Source organism: Morone saxatilis, unplaced genomic scaffold (assembly GCF_004916995.1).
Source record: "Morone saxatilis isolate NCDOM2014 unplaced genomic scaffold, NCSU_SB_2.0 Contig21, whole genome shotgun sequence".
NCBI lineage: Eukaryota > Metazoa > Chordata > Actinopteri > Moronidae > Morone > Morone saxatilis.
This window is the reverse complement of record NW_023339774.1, coordinates 18793472-18808589: the sequence shown is the minus strand read 5'-3', so window position 1 is coordinate 18808589 and position 15118 is coordinate 18793472. Positions and strand designations below refer to the sequence as shown.

General features: G+C 39.0%; 1 protein-coding gene across 2 annotated transcripts; it reads right to left on the bottom strand.

Moving 5' to 3' along the window:
- Positions 1–9576: 9576 nt before the first annotated feature.
- Positions 9577–13966, bottom strand: fbp1b (fructose-1,6-bisphosphatase 1b). Of its 2 annotated transcripts, XM_035668629.1 has the most exons (8): positions 13725–13965; positions 12976–13138; positions 12759–12851; positions 11763–11903; positions 11473–11610; positions 11200–11319; positions 10856–11045; positions 9577–10743 (listed from the first exon to the last, which is right to left on the bottom strand). In XM_035668629.1, exons 1-7 carry the CDS (start codon positions 13892–13894, stop codon positions 10857–10859), a joined length of 1014 nt encoding a protein of 337 aa, XP_035524522.1. In that variant the 5' UTR covers positions 13895–13965; the 3' UTR covers positions 9577–10743; position 10856. The 2 variants fall into 2 exon arrangements, with proteins under 2 accessions (XP_035524522.1, XP_035524523.1); XM_035668630.1 differs by lacking the exon at positions 9577–10743 and having other exon boundaries at positions 10855–11045; positions 13725–13966.
- Positions 13967–15118: the final 1152 nt, after the last annotated feature.

Sequence of the window (15118 nt, the reverse complement as noted above, 5' to 3'; positions counted from 1 at the left end):
CGCATCCACCCAGAGACCAGGACTGCAGGCGCTCTGTGATGAGGGCTGTGTAGTGATGGGATGATTAGATTACTGCAACCACCGCGTCTGATTGGTCCAATAAACTGTTGTGATTCTGTCGTCACTCGCGGGCAGTGACGCAAGCTACTGTTTTTAAACTGACTTTCCGGGAGAGTTACTTTTTATCCTCTTTATGAAAACAGAACTTGGAAGTTTTTCAAGATTATTAAATTGTTTAGAATATCTAATTTAATATAAAAAAATAAAAATCTTAAAATTTAGATAAAAAGAAAAGTAGATCCAACTGTTTATTAAATTAAAGGCTCTAAATCAGTGTTTTATTACCATCTAAAAGTATATTAAAGTTGTTTAAAATGGAAGAAAGCCTATATGATTTGAGAGCAATATGTAATTAAAGGGTCAGCAATGATGTAAAAATACATTGCATTTCTGTTGGTGAATCTATGGAAGAGCTGTACTTAGTGAAAATGTGTAGCACTTTGTAAGTTTAAAAAATGTGTCTAAAGTTACTTTTTGATGTCAAATACGTAGTGTCTTAAAAAAACAATAAGCTTATGGAGCTTTTTTAAAATTTTCTTATAGAAATAGGTAGATGGATTGTAAGTCATCTTTCCTGTAGTCTCCTGTTTTGTATTATATTACTGCAAAATTCGGATTTCAAATGTTACATCGTTCAACTGCTGTGGTCTGACTCTTGAACAATTGTTGGTCCCTGCGATGAGACCGGTCTGTAATGAGGCACAGTTTCTTTGAAAAACACTGGGATGTGTTGCCTCCCCGCAGGGAGGGACGACAGCTGTTATAACACATGTGGAGCTCCTGTCTTACACTTTCCACCATGAAACATAACAAGCCTTGATTGCATAGCTATGATACAGCATACTCGTGAACGCTGCACTGACACATTTGCACACACCAATAAAGACGTGACAGCTCAGAGGTTTAAGAGCTATGATTCCCAGACATGGAACTGGGAAAGTACCAGCCTTCACATGAGTAAAGTAAAAGAAAAAAAAAACACATTTGGCTGTTTTTACTGCCCATTCTGTGCAAGTGTAAGCAAGCAGCGGTGTGAAATCCTAATGACCCAGTACCTTTTGGTAAAGGGTATTTCCTATTTCCTAACAATAACACTTACACAGAAAAAAAAAAGTGTGAAGAGGAATAATACCACAGACACACACCATGTAAACAAACACGAAGCCACTAGGAATGAAAACAGAATGGATTTGCTTGGGATCTTGAAGCCAAGAGAACAAAGTGTAGAAGAGAAAACCACTCAGTCATTCTCATAACTCTGTTCTTCTGACCCTGTCACATCACAACACTATGACCACAAAGATCTGGCAGCTCTCAGGGGACCCTCAGACCCCCACTTCCAATTAGAGAGATTAGAGAAGAGTCAAGACAAGAGCAGAAGAGTTTCTTAGCCAAACAACCCAAACAGCCCCTTCCACCTCATCCAGCTGGCATACCAGAGCAACAGGATGACTGCAGACTCAATTTAAAGCAACATCAAAGTGGAGGTTAGAAATGGCAAACTGCTCAAGGGTCTCCATTAACTATTCAAGGAACCTGACATCAGCCCAGACCACTAAGGCCAAAGCCGGCACTTAACAGAGATAGATATGGGTGCTGTGTCACTGCTGACGACGTGACTATTCAACTTAGTTTTTTTTACTTCTGTGCAAAGTTTGGGTACCAACACACTCCGGTGTACGAGGCCTGTACAAAGCTTTCTCTTCAACAACCGGGAGCAAACTAAAGAGCACACACTGACCACACTTGCATTTCCCTTTTAAGAAGGAGTTCATAATGCATAGCAGAACCAAAATCCCATCAGTGTTGGATGGCAGCCAGATAAGAACAACGGCCAGATTCAGTTGAGCCAGCAGCTCTGTATGATGGAGCAGGCAGCTGCTCTCCCCCCAAACTGTACCTCTTAAATTGCTCTAATACATCACTTAGATTCTTTACTTTTGAACAAAACTTCTCAGATTGTTTTAAGGGAAATATGAGGCCAGTTTCCTTTGCAGTTTTGCCTTCCATTTATTTCAAACGAGTACCTCAGGATATGCATCCTCTACATGCGGTTGTTCATGGCGACTTGCATATAATAGTGTTTCCAGAATTGGAATGCGGTTCCCGAGAGTAGATTTGTAAATACTCATGCAGAGACAGACATGCTCTTCAGTTTGTCTCCACTGCTGTCAGAAGTCATTACACACAAGCTGCTATGCCAGAACAATTCACTGAACTTTGTATTCAAGTGCTTCCAAGCCCAGAGAGAGGCAGAGAGAGAGGGGAGGGAGGAAAAGGAGTCAATATTAAAAAGCTGCCAAGTGTTTTTCTGCCTGCATTTTTTCATTTTTCTGTGGCTCATGGAAAATTCTCAGATGTCAGGCTTAGATATGTTGATATTTTCCCTTCACTCTTTCACATGAAAGAAAGGGATTCATATGCCTTTAGTGAAAACAAGAAAATAACTTTTTGTTGGTCTGTACATAGTCATGTTATGAATATGCAAGTGTCATCTTGAATCAAGTCAAATAACCCAGAACTGCAGTCATTTTGTTTTCTGGTAGACACCTGAAAAATGCAAAAGAGAAGTAATCACCTGAATCAAAGTGATTTTAGCCACACTGGCGGCATCATGTTGTTCAACTACTGGATGGAATGCCATGAAATTTTAAACGGACATTCATGATACCCAGAACAATTTCTGTGATCCTGTGATATTGTTTCCAGTGCCACTTTGATGTGTACATTTTTGTTTTTTAGTGAAATATATCAATATCTTCAAGATGGATTTTTACTCCCCAGACAATGAATTCTAAAGACTCCGGTGATCTTCTCTTACATCTATTCTATACACTGCCATGAAATTCGGTACAGACATTCATTTTCCTCTCAGCATGAATTCTAATAACTTTGGCAAATAACTTTGCATTTCATCCAGCGCCAAGAATTAATTTACCTAATACTTTTGTTTATGAGCAAATACCTGATACCTGACATTAGCATTTGCATTTAGCTCACCACCATCATATTCTCCTCTCAGTGTGCCATCTTTCCAGTCTCCAGTACGCCCTGTATTTTTATCACAACAGAGATGTTTTAAGATGGTACCACATGTTCTGAAACTAAGTGCATCCCTCTGGGGGAAGCCATGCACCATGGCAGGAAAAGGATTTGACTTTGAACTCACAGAAGACAACAGAGCCACAAGTTCAGACAAGGGTCAGCCTGGTTGTAAAGCAGCCAAAAGTACTGCGAAAGTTATAATTGCCAAAGTCAAAAGTTTGGAAATAAAGATAAACAGATAGACAGTTGTTTTTTTGCATTGGTTTCCCATTAGCAAGACTCTCAGATTCCTTTGGCTATTGTTTCATTGAGCAGATTAACTCCACAATAGGGAGTAACGTTACAAAGAGATTCATGTTCTGGTTGTTATTGTTTCACTTAGGGATTTTGCAGGAAAGCAGATGGGGCCGTTAAATAGATTGGAACAGAGACTTAAACTCCAGACAGAGAAGTAGACGCTGGTTTTGCCATCACAAAAGAGGGTTATTGATAGTGAGTGCTGTTCTAGATTAATGACGCTTGCAATTAAACCTGTGTTATAAGGAACAATAGCAACCCTCGAGGGCTGCTTAGGCTTGAATTAAGGTCATTCTCAGTGACTTTGGTCGGGTAATGATAAGATAACAGAGCCATTTCTCTTCAGTACAAAGTGGGAAAGATAATAAAACCACCAAAATTTACCCAGCAGTAATACCACTGAGGGTATCTGTCTAAAAAGTGAGGCGTGTAGCTATTACAGAAGAAAAAGACACTCTCAGACAGGGGTTTAAGCTTTTGTTTGAAATGTGACCTCTCCTATCCTCTCCAAACGCTGATCACATTTCTCTTCAAGAGGAAATAGCTCCTCTGGGACAGATATGCCACCACGACCTTAACACAGAGAAGTCGTTGTTCACTAGATCAGTACCTTAACAAGACACCTGAAAAGGAAGAAAATGACTGCCCAGCATCCACATTACTAGCGCTGAATAAAAAAAAGGAAGATTACTGAGAAAGAAGAGAGAAAGAATGATTGTAAGCCTGAACCGGTGAGGCTCCTTCATCGACTCCTGTGCGTAAGCTTTAATCCGAGCTAAATTATGGTGATGAGAATAAATAGAGACAGAATCGGGCACAATAATTATTTCTGTGGCCCAATCAATCTTCATGTGACAGTTTAATGACTACTTGTGCCAACCACATTGTTTAGTGTTAGGGATTGCTGGGGTTGCCACTTCTGTGACACCCGAACATGAATGTAAAGATTTGGGACTATACTGCAAATCATAGAATCTGTCATTTTCTTTCAAGCTAAAGTTTGACTTTTTGAGAAATGTGCTTATTCACTTTCTGGTGGAGAATAAGTTAGATTTGAAAAATATATGGCTACAGCCAGCAGTTGGTTTATTATGCACTGAAGCCAAAGTGCAAAAATGACATTTTGCCATTGAACAAGTCATGTGCCAATCTATTTATTGGCTAGTGAACCAACAGAGGTTCCAGGAAGTTTCTGGTCGCAAAATAAATTGTCAATTTGTGAGCTTCAGTTGTACTTATAGGTGGATTTTGTTACCTCCAGCAGAGCCAGACTGGCTGTTTCCAGTCTCCAGTCTGCCAAGCTAAGCATATGTATATCCAACAGACAAGTATGAGAACAGTATCAAGCTAACTCGATTTTCGAAAATGTTGTACTATCCCTTTAAGCCTTCATGTAACACAACATAGAAGGAGGTTGTGTTTTCTTAAAAGATATTGGAGATACTTTACTCAGAGCTACAAGGGATCATTGTGGGATTATGACTCTGCATGCACGTACGCACACAGTACAGTCCCGCTAACAGAGTTTGAGAAGCAGGATACAAGATTGCCAGTTTTTCATTTCCATGGTACATTCTGTAATTCAGTCCGTCTGGCATCCTGCCAATGCGGGGCACATTTTGAGCTCAGTCTTTAAGGCGTAGCTGCTGTTTCGGGAAACAGAAAATGAGATGTGACACAGGGCTTCCCTGACATTTGCCTGAGTAATCACAATGTTTGAGCAGAATTGATGATTGTTTAAATAGCACGGGCCATTGTTCCTAGATTATCTATCTAGCAGCCACAGGAGTATTCTTCAGGCTAGACACAAGAAAGAAGTGGGCTGATTGATGACATTTTGGTGAGTTTTGGAGAGTTCAACTGTTTCAAACCCAGCTGACAAAGGTGTACCTCGTTCCAGCTTAGTGTAAAAGGAACCCGAGATACACAATAACTGCAAACCTTTATAACATGTGACACATCCCACATGCCAAAATATCCAAAGATAGAGACAAACGCAAACATATTCTAGAGTATCCTTTGATTTTTGTTCATGTGGATGGAGATGCCTGTAGTTTGGTGGTTAGATTCCTTCCATCTACATTACAGTTATTGTTTCTAAGCGTACACTACTCACTATACACACATATCCTACAAGCGGAAAAAACACTGACTCTAAGCGTATGAAGATTCTGGTGGTAAGAGCCCAGATGAGGCTGTCTTCTGTGACAGTAACCACATGCATGCTTTTAATCCAAACACACCAGCCTTTTCGAGGCGCAGCACCAGCGGTGGTCTGGTTCAACTGTCCCCATCCATGACACCATATAGTAAATCAAGATCATCTGAGTGGACTTTTTCCCACTTCCACAGACAAATACCACAAAATACCATGGTTACTACTGTATTCGAACCACCACAAACGGAACAAGAAAAAAGATCAACCTTCTGACAGGATTCATGAATCACTCAGACACACGTGCTTGCCAGAGAATATTATTTTGTCCTGATTCTCAGAAATGTATTTTGTGCTGATCCATTGCCAGCTATTTTTCTGAGATATACACCTACTAAAAAGCAGTTGTTATGGACACAGGTCTCATAGATTGACAATCTGCTATCAAAGGTAAACTTGAGAGCAGTTACTGGACCAGCTCAGTGTACTGGAAACATTATTGTTGCCTGGTAACATAACTTTGGACAAAACATTTTTGCCCTCTAAACTGCAATAATGGTTTCTCCCATCCAGCTTGGCTTCAATAGACTTACATCAGCTTTGGTTGCAGTCTTTGACAAGAGTTTTCTCCGAAGTGACAAAAATGTTTTGAGTGTGTAACCAGAGAGTTAAGGGGAGGCTTTCATACAGTGCAACAGTCACTTAGATGTCTGTTTGAATTTGAGATTTTGGATATGGAAATATGAAAAGCGGTCTTGTGATGGGAAACTACCAAGGAAATTTTAGGTGTTTCTACTGTTAGCTCCAAAATAAGAGTATTTCATGGGTGGACAGGATTGGGGATGCATGAAGTATCAGGTACAAATATGGCTCCTTCCTGGACAAACGTTGAGGCACTATTTGGATTAGCAGTTAACTCCAGTCAGGGTGGTCTGGGATACAGAGTTTATGTTTAATTTAAACATAGGCTCTCTGAGTCTGCATACTGTCACTGTGCTGAGAAAAGCCATGCTGATCAGTTAAACAAGAGGTGAAATTGTAGGTTGAATGTGTAGTCTGATGGCTGAAGTTATAAAACCTTTTTGCTGCACACAACCTGGCAGAGAGAATCTTGTTTATAGTGGAAGTCACTGGCTGAATATATATAGTTTTCATCTTTTTCTTATGAGCTACTGTACACTATAGGCACATAATTAGCTGTTTAACAGTCCTATATATTTGGGACATTTCTCAGATTGTGCTACCTAACGTTAACTCAGTCCCATCTTCTGTTACCCTTCACCATGACAAGAACACTAAACTAAAACATACATTTGCTTTGAAAGAGGAAAAGATCTTTTTAGCTTCATGACAAACAGCTATTTATAAATTGAACCAAATAGTTTACTAGCTCAACTGGTGCAGAAATATTGACCACCTGGGAATAACATGTCTGTTTGTACCCTGGCTGGGGGGTGAAGGCTTTGACATTTAACGGCAATGTGGTCCCCAGTTCGTGTCCAGCTGGGGACATTCATTGCATGTCATTTCCCATCTCCCCTCATTTTCCTGTCAACTTTCTACTGTTTGTAGTCTAACAAAGAAATAAAATGTGCCCCCAAAAAATAGCAAAAGAGTCCACAGCTGTGCTATTGGCTTTGTGAGGCTGTAGTATTTAGGCCTAGTGGTGCTTTAAGCTAAATCTTAAACTGGGCATACGCTGTACGATTTGAGCCTGTTTCCCTTTAGAGCCGGACCAAATGTTGGCTGACATTAGACTCTGGCACAATTGAAGCAGAGCTGATTAAAGTTGATTCCCCAAAGTTGGTGCCTTTTTTTCTGCACAAAGTCGCAAACTGAGAGTCTGAAAGGGCCATGGCGACGTTGACGGGAAATACAGAGCAAAACTTTATTGACAATTGTCAATAACCAGCATGGTCTGCTGGCTAAAAACAACATGCTTGTTATAGACTTCTTTTATTTTTGAAAATGTTTCCTTTAATTTCTGCATAAACATAAATTATAGGATCTATGGTCTTTGTGCTCTTCCTTTCCATCCAGCACCAGCAAAACTGAGATGGGCTGCAGAGAGGGAGGGGCTGTTAACTGAGTAAGCTGTCAGCTGCACTGACACACCACAGATGCACCACTATGACACTCTTAATCAGAGTGTAAAGTAAACAGAGCCTGTCTGGACATGGGCTGGGTATCAGTCAGACAGTGAAGGGCTACAACAGTAAACAGGTACTGACCTGTCTTGGTTAGACAGAAAGAAAAGGACAAAACAGTGTCGCTGAAGCAAAAGTAAACATAAAAAAGGCAAATATGTGACATATTGTTTTATTTTATAAATTGATGTTTACCATTCATTTCTATTAACAATAAATCAGTTGGCAGAAGTAGCCATGACAACTAGATTTTTATTCAGATATTCCGGTATGCTACCTAACACTGTTATTTAAAGTCTGTTTAAAAATTATAAATTGAATTGTAAATTTAATTGAACATTGTTCTGTTTTTGTCTGAGAACAAATAAAAGTCAAACAGTGATGCGTCTAGATATGTCTAATCTTATCCTCTTATACATGAGCACACACACGTATGCAGTACGTACACACACACCACACACAGTAGCAAGGGAAAAACAAACAGGCAGGGTTTTGCTTTTCCTGCAAAATCTAAATATTGACTCAGTAACCTATAATCATACACAGTCTGAACAAAATTGAAATAAACAAGTGTGCCTGTAATGTGTAAGTGTTTGTGTGTCTCATGGGCACTGAGGCCCCTGAATGCTGACACTGACAAACACACATAAAACAGAGGAAGTGGTTAAGTTTTTGGTGAATACCAGACAATATGGATTCCATCCAGCACACTGGAGCAACATAAATTATTTTCCATTCTCTACATATACAAAGAAGTTCTTTTGAAAGCGCAGAGCCTTCCGTCTCTGATCAAACATCTGCTATCAATTTACATAATTTAACTTTCAGATGACTCACGTACAATATTCTCACATTAAGAGGCTTTAAATTGCCAAGTAAAAAAGGCAATAAAAATTCCATCATGCTCTCAGAAGAGCTTTAGCACGCCAATGCCAAGTTTCCAAGTGACATCAGCAACCAGTCAGCCACGCAACTGTGTTATTATTGTGTTGTAATGTTATTAAAAGCTCATTAAGTTTCATATCAGACTTTCAATGCGTTTCTTTTTCCTTTGCTGGGAGATACAGTGCAATGTGGAGAAAGATACAGATTGGGTATGCTGACTTAGAAGGCATTGTTGTTATACGGACCATGATGATTGCTTTCCTAAGCAAACTTGATTGATTGAATGAGGCTTTTGTGTTGTTAGCATACTGTTGGATCTTTTGGTTTTTCTCAGTGAGTCTTTATGGCTCATTAGTGAAATGGCAACACTGAAACATTTCTGGCTCTACTGAGGCCTGTCAGACTGTGCTGCTGATGCCAGAAATCATCAGAGGCTAACAAGGAAACACTGAGTCTGAAAGAAATGAAAGTTGTTAATGGACACGGACGAACTGGGTTTTTTTGTTTTTTTTTAAAGAGGTTTTGTCTTCTAACTCTGTGTCATCTCAGGTTAAAAGATCAGTTCAACGTTCTGGGAAATATTCTTATTCACTTTCTTCCCAAGATGAGAAGATCCATAACTATATGGTAAATATGAAGCTGGACCCTGGTTAGCTAAGCTTAGTATAAGTACAATTTCTGGTTAATGAGCTTAAGTAGGCTACTGGAACTATTTATTGGCCAGGCACAGTGACTTTGGTTCAGACAATCTGGGTTTTGTATGGATTAAACAAATAATGTGTTATAATTAGGGAGTTAGAAAAGTTCTGGTAGGTGGAGGTAGGTGGATTAAGCTAAGCTAAGCTAACTAACTGCTAGCTCTAGTTTCAAATCTACAGCATAGACATGAGAGTGGTATTGATCTTATATCTAACTCTAAGAAGGCAAGTAATCAGATTTCCCAAGTGTTTTAATTCTGATATGAGTCATCAACCACATGAGAAGATTACAACATGTCCAGAAAAACTCACATGTATTGTCTCAACAAAAGGACTTCTCTTATTGTTATTGATTGATGGTTTTTCAGAACTCGTAGAAACAATGATGTCCTTTTACTTGTTACTGCAATATCTGGGCTTGCATCCCAAAATCCCATTATGTCCAAACAAAACAGAGTTGGTCTCAACTTTCTTAGCAAGAATATGAAAGGAGAGCATTGTTCATACATACTTAGACATGGGAGAGGCAGGCTGGTTGGATTCCCAGACTGGCAGATCCAATCTGAGTAAGGAAGGTGAAAGACTATGTACTTGGCAGCTTCCAGGTGTGAATGTGTGTCCTGCAATACCTCAGCCCAAAGTGTTCTATTAGGCTTGTTGCTTTCAAAAGCAATTTGAGCAGATGGCCAATGAAGGAACGCAGTATCTTACAGCTAATGTAAAAGGCTTTGTGTGTGTGTGCGCTCGTGTGGTCACAAAACATAATAAAATGACAGATTTGGATGGAAATACAATCTGCAAATAGGCTTATAATGCCATCCAATGTCTCATCCAGTTTTAACACAAAGCACCTTTTGTCCAATCTATAACAACACAGTTCTTGCGCACCATTAGGTCTCAGTGACAGTTGCATTTCTGTGACCAATACCTCTTTACTGAGAAGGCATCAAAGCATTCTGCACACTGACAATGACTTGTGCTCAATTCAAGCTCAGACTGAAATATGAAATAGCAACAATTGGATGGATTGCCATGAAATTTTTGATGCTGACATTTATGTTTAGCTCAAGTACAGCCTTACAGACAGGGGCGGATCTGGAGGGGTCTCAATGGTAACTGATACAGTTGTTAACATTGTAAATAAAGTGTGTACAGGTCACTGACATCCGTCCAATCTGAAATACAGTATGACATTTTTTACCTATGTCCTTAATCCATACATTCACAGAGAACTTTTTGCAACTCACTGAAGAACACAAGCATCTTTTCAGTTGTCTTTATTTAAAAATGTCTCTACAAATAACACTTACACCAACAAGATGGGATTAGCATAGTGTGAGGCAGACTTAGTAGGCCCAGTGAGGTTCCTGGTTCCTTCATCAACACAGCTGGAGGAATGAGTAGAAACACTGAATGAGGAATGTCCTGATTGGGCCTCTTGATTGTGCTATTTGTCCTGTTTTGAAAACAGACAAACATAAAATGATGTATGATCTTAAGACAGTTTGGTAATTGATGCCTATATTATATGGTCTTCTGAAATATTGATACATAACAAAGTTGAATACCTCATTTATTATGCTTTTTACAGATGGAAAGATACTCCCGAACATCATCAGGAGATCCCAGGACCACAGGAACTCGCTCATGGATGTTGGTGGGCTGGATGTCCAGGACATTCATGGATCCTGTAGTGGCCATGCCTCCCGCCTGCTCCATGATGAAGGCCATGGGGTTGCATTCATACAACAGCCTCAGCTGAAAGACGCAGTAATAGAAGCAGTAATAGGAGTGACTTGATGAAAGGGTAAATGAAAAATAACATGTGTGGATTTTACAGGAACTTGACATGATTTGAAAGGATTCCATAATCAAACGCCTTTTGTCCATGTGTATAAACTCCTTTGCTCACCTTGCCCTTAGGACTCTTGACATTAGCAGGATATAAAAAGATGCCTCCATAAACCAAAGTACGATGAACATCAGCTACCATTGAACCAACATATCGACTGCCATATGGAGCAGAACCATCCTAGAAACACAAAAATATGATGTAGAATTATGAGTCAGTATTTCACATATATTCAATTACACAGTACAGTATAATTAATAATGGTCACTGGCCACCAATCCTCATCAGGCCTTTGCAATGTAATGTTCAAAAACAGTGACTCATTTCCATTACCTCTGGGTACTTCTTCTTTTGTAGGTACTCTGATACATCTGGATAAAAATGCTGTGCATATCCTTCATTCAAACTGTAGATTTTCCCCTTTTTCTTAATTTTCACGTCTCGATCTACCAGAATGAACTCACCAATGGCCTGAAAAATAAATGTAGGGAACTGATGAGAAGCATTGAATATCATAATGAAAAATGACAAATGTGTAAAAAGGAATCATAGAAACAAAATAATATATATGTATGATCAGCTAGAATTTCTGATTCTGTTACAACAATAAACATTAGTCTTACGGGATCAAGCATGAAGCAGTTGACTCCTTGCCCGGTGGAGAGGACCATCATGGTGGCACTGCCATACAGAGCATAACCAGCTGCCACAATGTTTCTTCCAGGCTGCAGAGCATCCTTCTCAGCTGGCTCATCATTTGTCGTCTGTGAAACAACACATGATAAAATATCACAACAGAAAGAGGCATTTTAGAAACCAATACTATTGTTGACACTGCCAGTTAGAATGCTGTTTTCTTAGGATACGGTACTGGGGGGACACTGTAAATATTTAACCTCTTTTTATGGATTCAGGGCCTGCGTACACTTGAACTTAAATTTAAATTTAAATTTTTCATCTACAGTAGTGAATATGTTCACTCTGTGTCTTATTTAAGATCATTGAGTAGTTCTTTATTTATCCATGAGTACTTGAAAATATATAAGAATAAAAGTCCCCTGGTATGTGAGGGGGAAGACCCTACTATAATTCAGATGTAATTATAGTAGGGTAAAATAGTATCAAATATAAAAGTACTCATTATGCAGAAAAATGGCCCCTGATTACTGTGAGTGTAAGGATTGTGGCTGGTAGAGGTGAAGAATTCTAACTATGTTACATATTGTTTAATCTATAGCAATAAATATATTACATGGAGTATGTTATAAATGAAATGCATATGATTTTTCTGCAAGGTTTGATAATTTATTTTATAAACTACTACTGATAAATTATTAGTAACTGTCAGATACATGTGTAAAAAATACAATATTTTCCAATGTAGTGAACTAGAAGTATGTAGTAGCATACAATGGAAATACTCATATTCAAGTAATTACTCAGGACCTGAATAGATGTACTTTGCACCACTGGAACCTACTTTCATTTTACAGATGTTAATTTGTAAAACTCCCGAGAGGGTATAGATTTAGGTAATAAAATAAAGTATAACGCACACACAAAAAACGGCTGATAATAACTTTGGTTTTGAATCAGCATGCAGAATTGTAGTTACTAACCTTTTTGTAGATGGCAAAAATTGTTCCAATTGAGACGAGACAGTCGATGTTTGAGGAACCATCCAGTGGGTCAAAGCACACAATATATTTTCCCTGTCAGTTGAAAACAAAAATTGATCATTGTCACAATAATAGCAGAATAACATGTGGAAATCTACAACATAAAGAAAGAGGACACATAGTTTTGCACAAACATGCATGTTTACACTGTAAGTACCCTCTTATCTGGTTCCACAATGATGGCCTTCTCATCCTCTTCCGACACCAGCACACAGGCGCTGAAGGAGGACTTGATCATGTTGATGACTAGGTCATTGGACAGGACGTCCAGTTTCTTCACCTGGTCCCCTGTCACGTTGGTGCTTCCAGCAATGCCATATCTTCCAAGAGAGGAAAGACGAGTAGACTGTGTTTAAAGCCTGAGTAAAAAGCTTTCCATTCTGATGCAAGTTTAAAACACAATGAAGGACAGGTAATAATCCATTATTAAACTGTGAGAGGTGCTTCTTTAATTGTTTTTTTCCCCAAATATGTTTGTTATTTTGTTAAAATGTTGTAAATGTAAAACCAGTGAGAACGGTCTTAAAAGCACGTTATTTATCTTCTTGACCTCTGCCCTTGTGGATTGTACACAACAACAGAGTTTACCTTTGGACAGGACCTGAGTTAAAAGTGCTCACAGACTCTTGTATCATACTGCAGGTAACGTAAAAAAAAACCTAATGCACCAAAACATAATAGAAATTTAAACTTGCTAATCTAAAAGTAATGTTAATATAAAAGCAAAGCCTTCAAATAACAGTGGCTTCAAACTGATTTATATTATTAATAGGGGTGTACACTGTAATTCCCCCTTCTCAGACCTTAATCTGTACAATAGTTACTAGATGCTCATATTCACCTTCATATTCTAATGCATGCTTGTTTCATTCTATCCCCACCATTTAAAAAAGAAATACTACTCACAGGTTAGCAATCCCAGCCTTCCTGACAGCAGTTGAAATGGCTTTGACAGCTGTGCAGATGGAGTTGAGCAGGTTTGTCAGCTCACCCGTTCCTTGGGCCTTTCTGCCCTCTTCCAGAACAAACCTGGTGAGCGTCAGGACGTTGGTATCAAATTCTCCTTTGTCAGACATTTTGTTGTCAGGAGTGGGGCCGGGACTGGGACCTGATGCCTTAAGTGAAATAGGTGAGCGAAGCCCCAAAGTTAAAAAGTGTACTCTGAGATAGGGGAAGGGACGGGGGTGTGCAACTCTTCCAACCAATCAGAAGTGTCCTTTCTCACAGGTAGGGGTTGGATTGATCAGTTCTGTAACTGTGGGTTCAAAAGGGCAAAGTTTAGAGATAGGGAGCATTTGTTTTGTTTTAAAGTAACAATGGCCTTCGCCTGATTCAATCCCTGCTCATTTTGATTATAGGATTTAGTGGGGGGGGGGGGTTCAGTCTGCACTGTAAAGTTGTGAGGAGAGTTTTCAATGAACAAAATCACTTCATTAAGTCAAATTGTGTGATGTTAAACAGCATTTACTCTCAACACAATTGGATCTTGTTTCATTGTGTTCATGGTGCAGAAGTGCATCATTATTCCAGATACTTTTAACAGAAACATTGTTTACACAGCACTACATTAATTACCCAGCTTAATTCCTATTTCCTTACAGTACATCAACAAATGCTCCATGCTTTTCAAACATATGCTGGATTCCTATTATTACACATTTTATTTGTTTAGCTTTACAAGTGCCAAGCATGAGTTTTACTTTGGTAATCTAACATACTTTAACTAACAGTCATACATTTTCCTTCCCAATAACTTCCCACATTCACAATGCAAAAATGTGCAGAGCTTGTAATGGATATGACAACCTCAGCACTTCTCTGGCCACACTATTAAAACATTCCTTCCCTGCATGATCCTGAAGAAGTGTAAAGTTCAAATCATGGGACTCATTGTCCTTGCCTACCCTGCCAGATTTTATATAACACCCCTAATTTTACATGTGCTGATAAAACAGTATTTGCAAGGTAGGCTAATAGACAGCCATGCTCAGAGGGAGCAGTGGTGCATGTTGTCCGTGTCAGTGTGTCTCTGCATGCATGTGATTAGTTTATGGCAGTCTCTGTCGGTGAAACAAACAGGGAAAGGTAAAAGGACTTGAGTTCAGAGATACTTTACGTATAACATAAGCTTAAGTGAAATGCTACCGAGACCTGTTTCACAACTGAAAGTTAAAGTTGAACTTTGAACTTAACAAGATACCATGCATGATAATAGGGACCACCATGAGGTAATGAATGATGGTTAATCACACACCATTCATAGCTTTTTCGGGTTAATGATAAAATGTAGTTGCAAAGGT

Bases quoted from the DNA above. Each gene is read 5' to 3' on its own strand.
- fbp1b (XM_035668630.1), bottom strand. From the start codon at position 13,894: ATGTCTGACAAAGGAGAATTTGATACCAACGTCCTGACGCTCACCAGG. The intron at 11,904-12,758 runs GTTAGTAACTAC...GTTGTTTCACAG, and splicing joins TTTTTGCCATCTACAAAAAG to ACGACAAATGATGAGCCAGC. The intron at 11,046-11,199 runs GTGAGCAAAGGA...TGCGTCTTTCAG, and splicing joins TCAAGAGTCCTAAGGGCAAG to CTGAGGCTGTTGTATGAATG.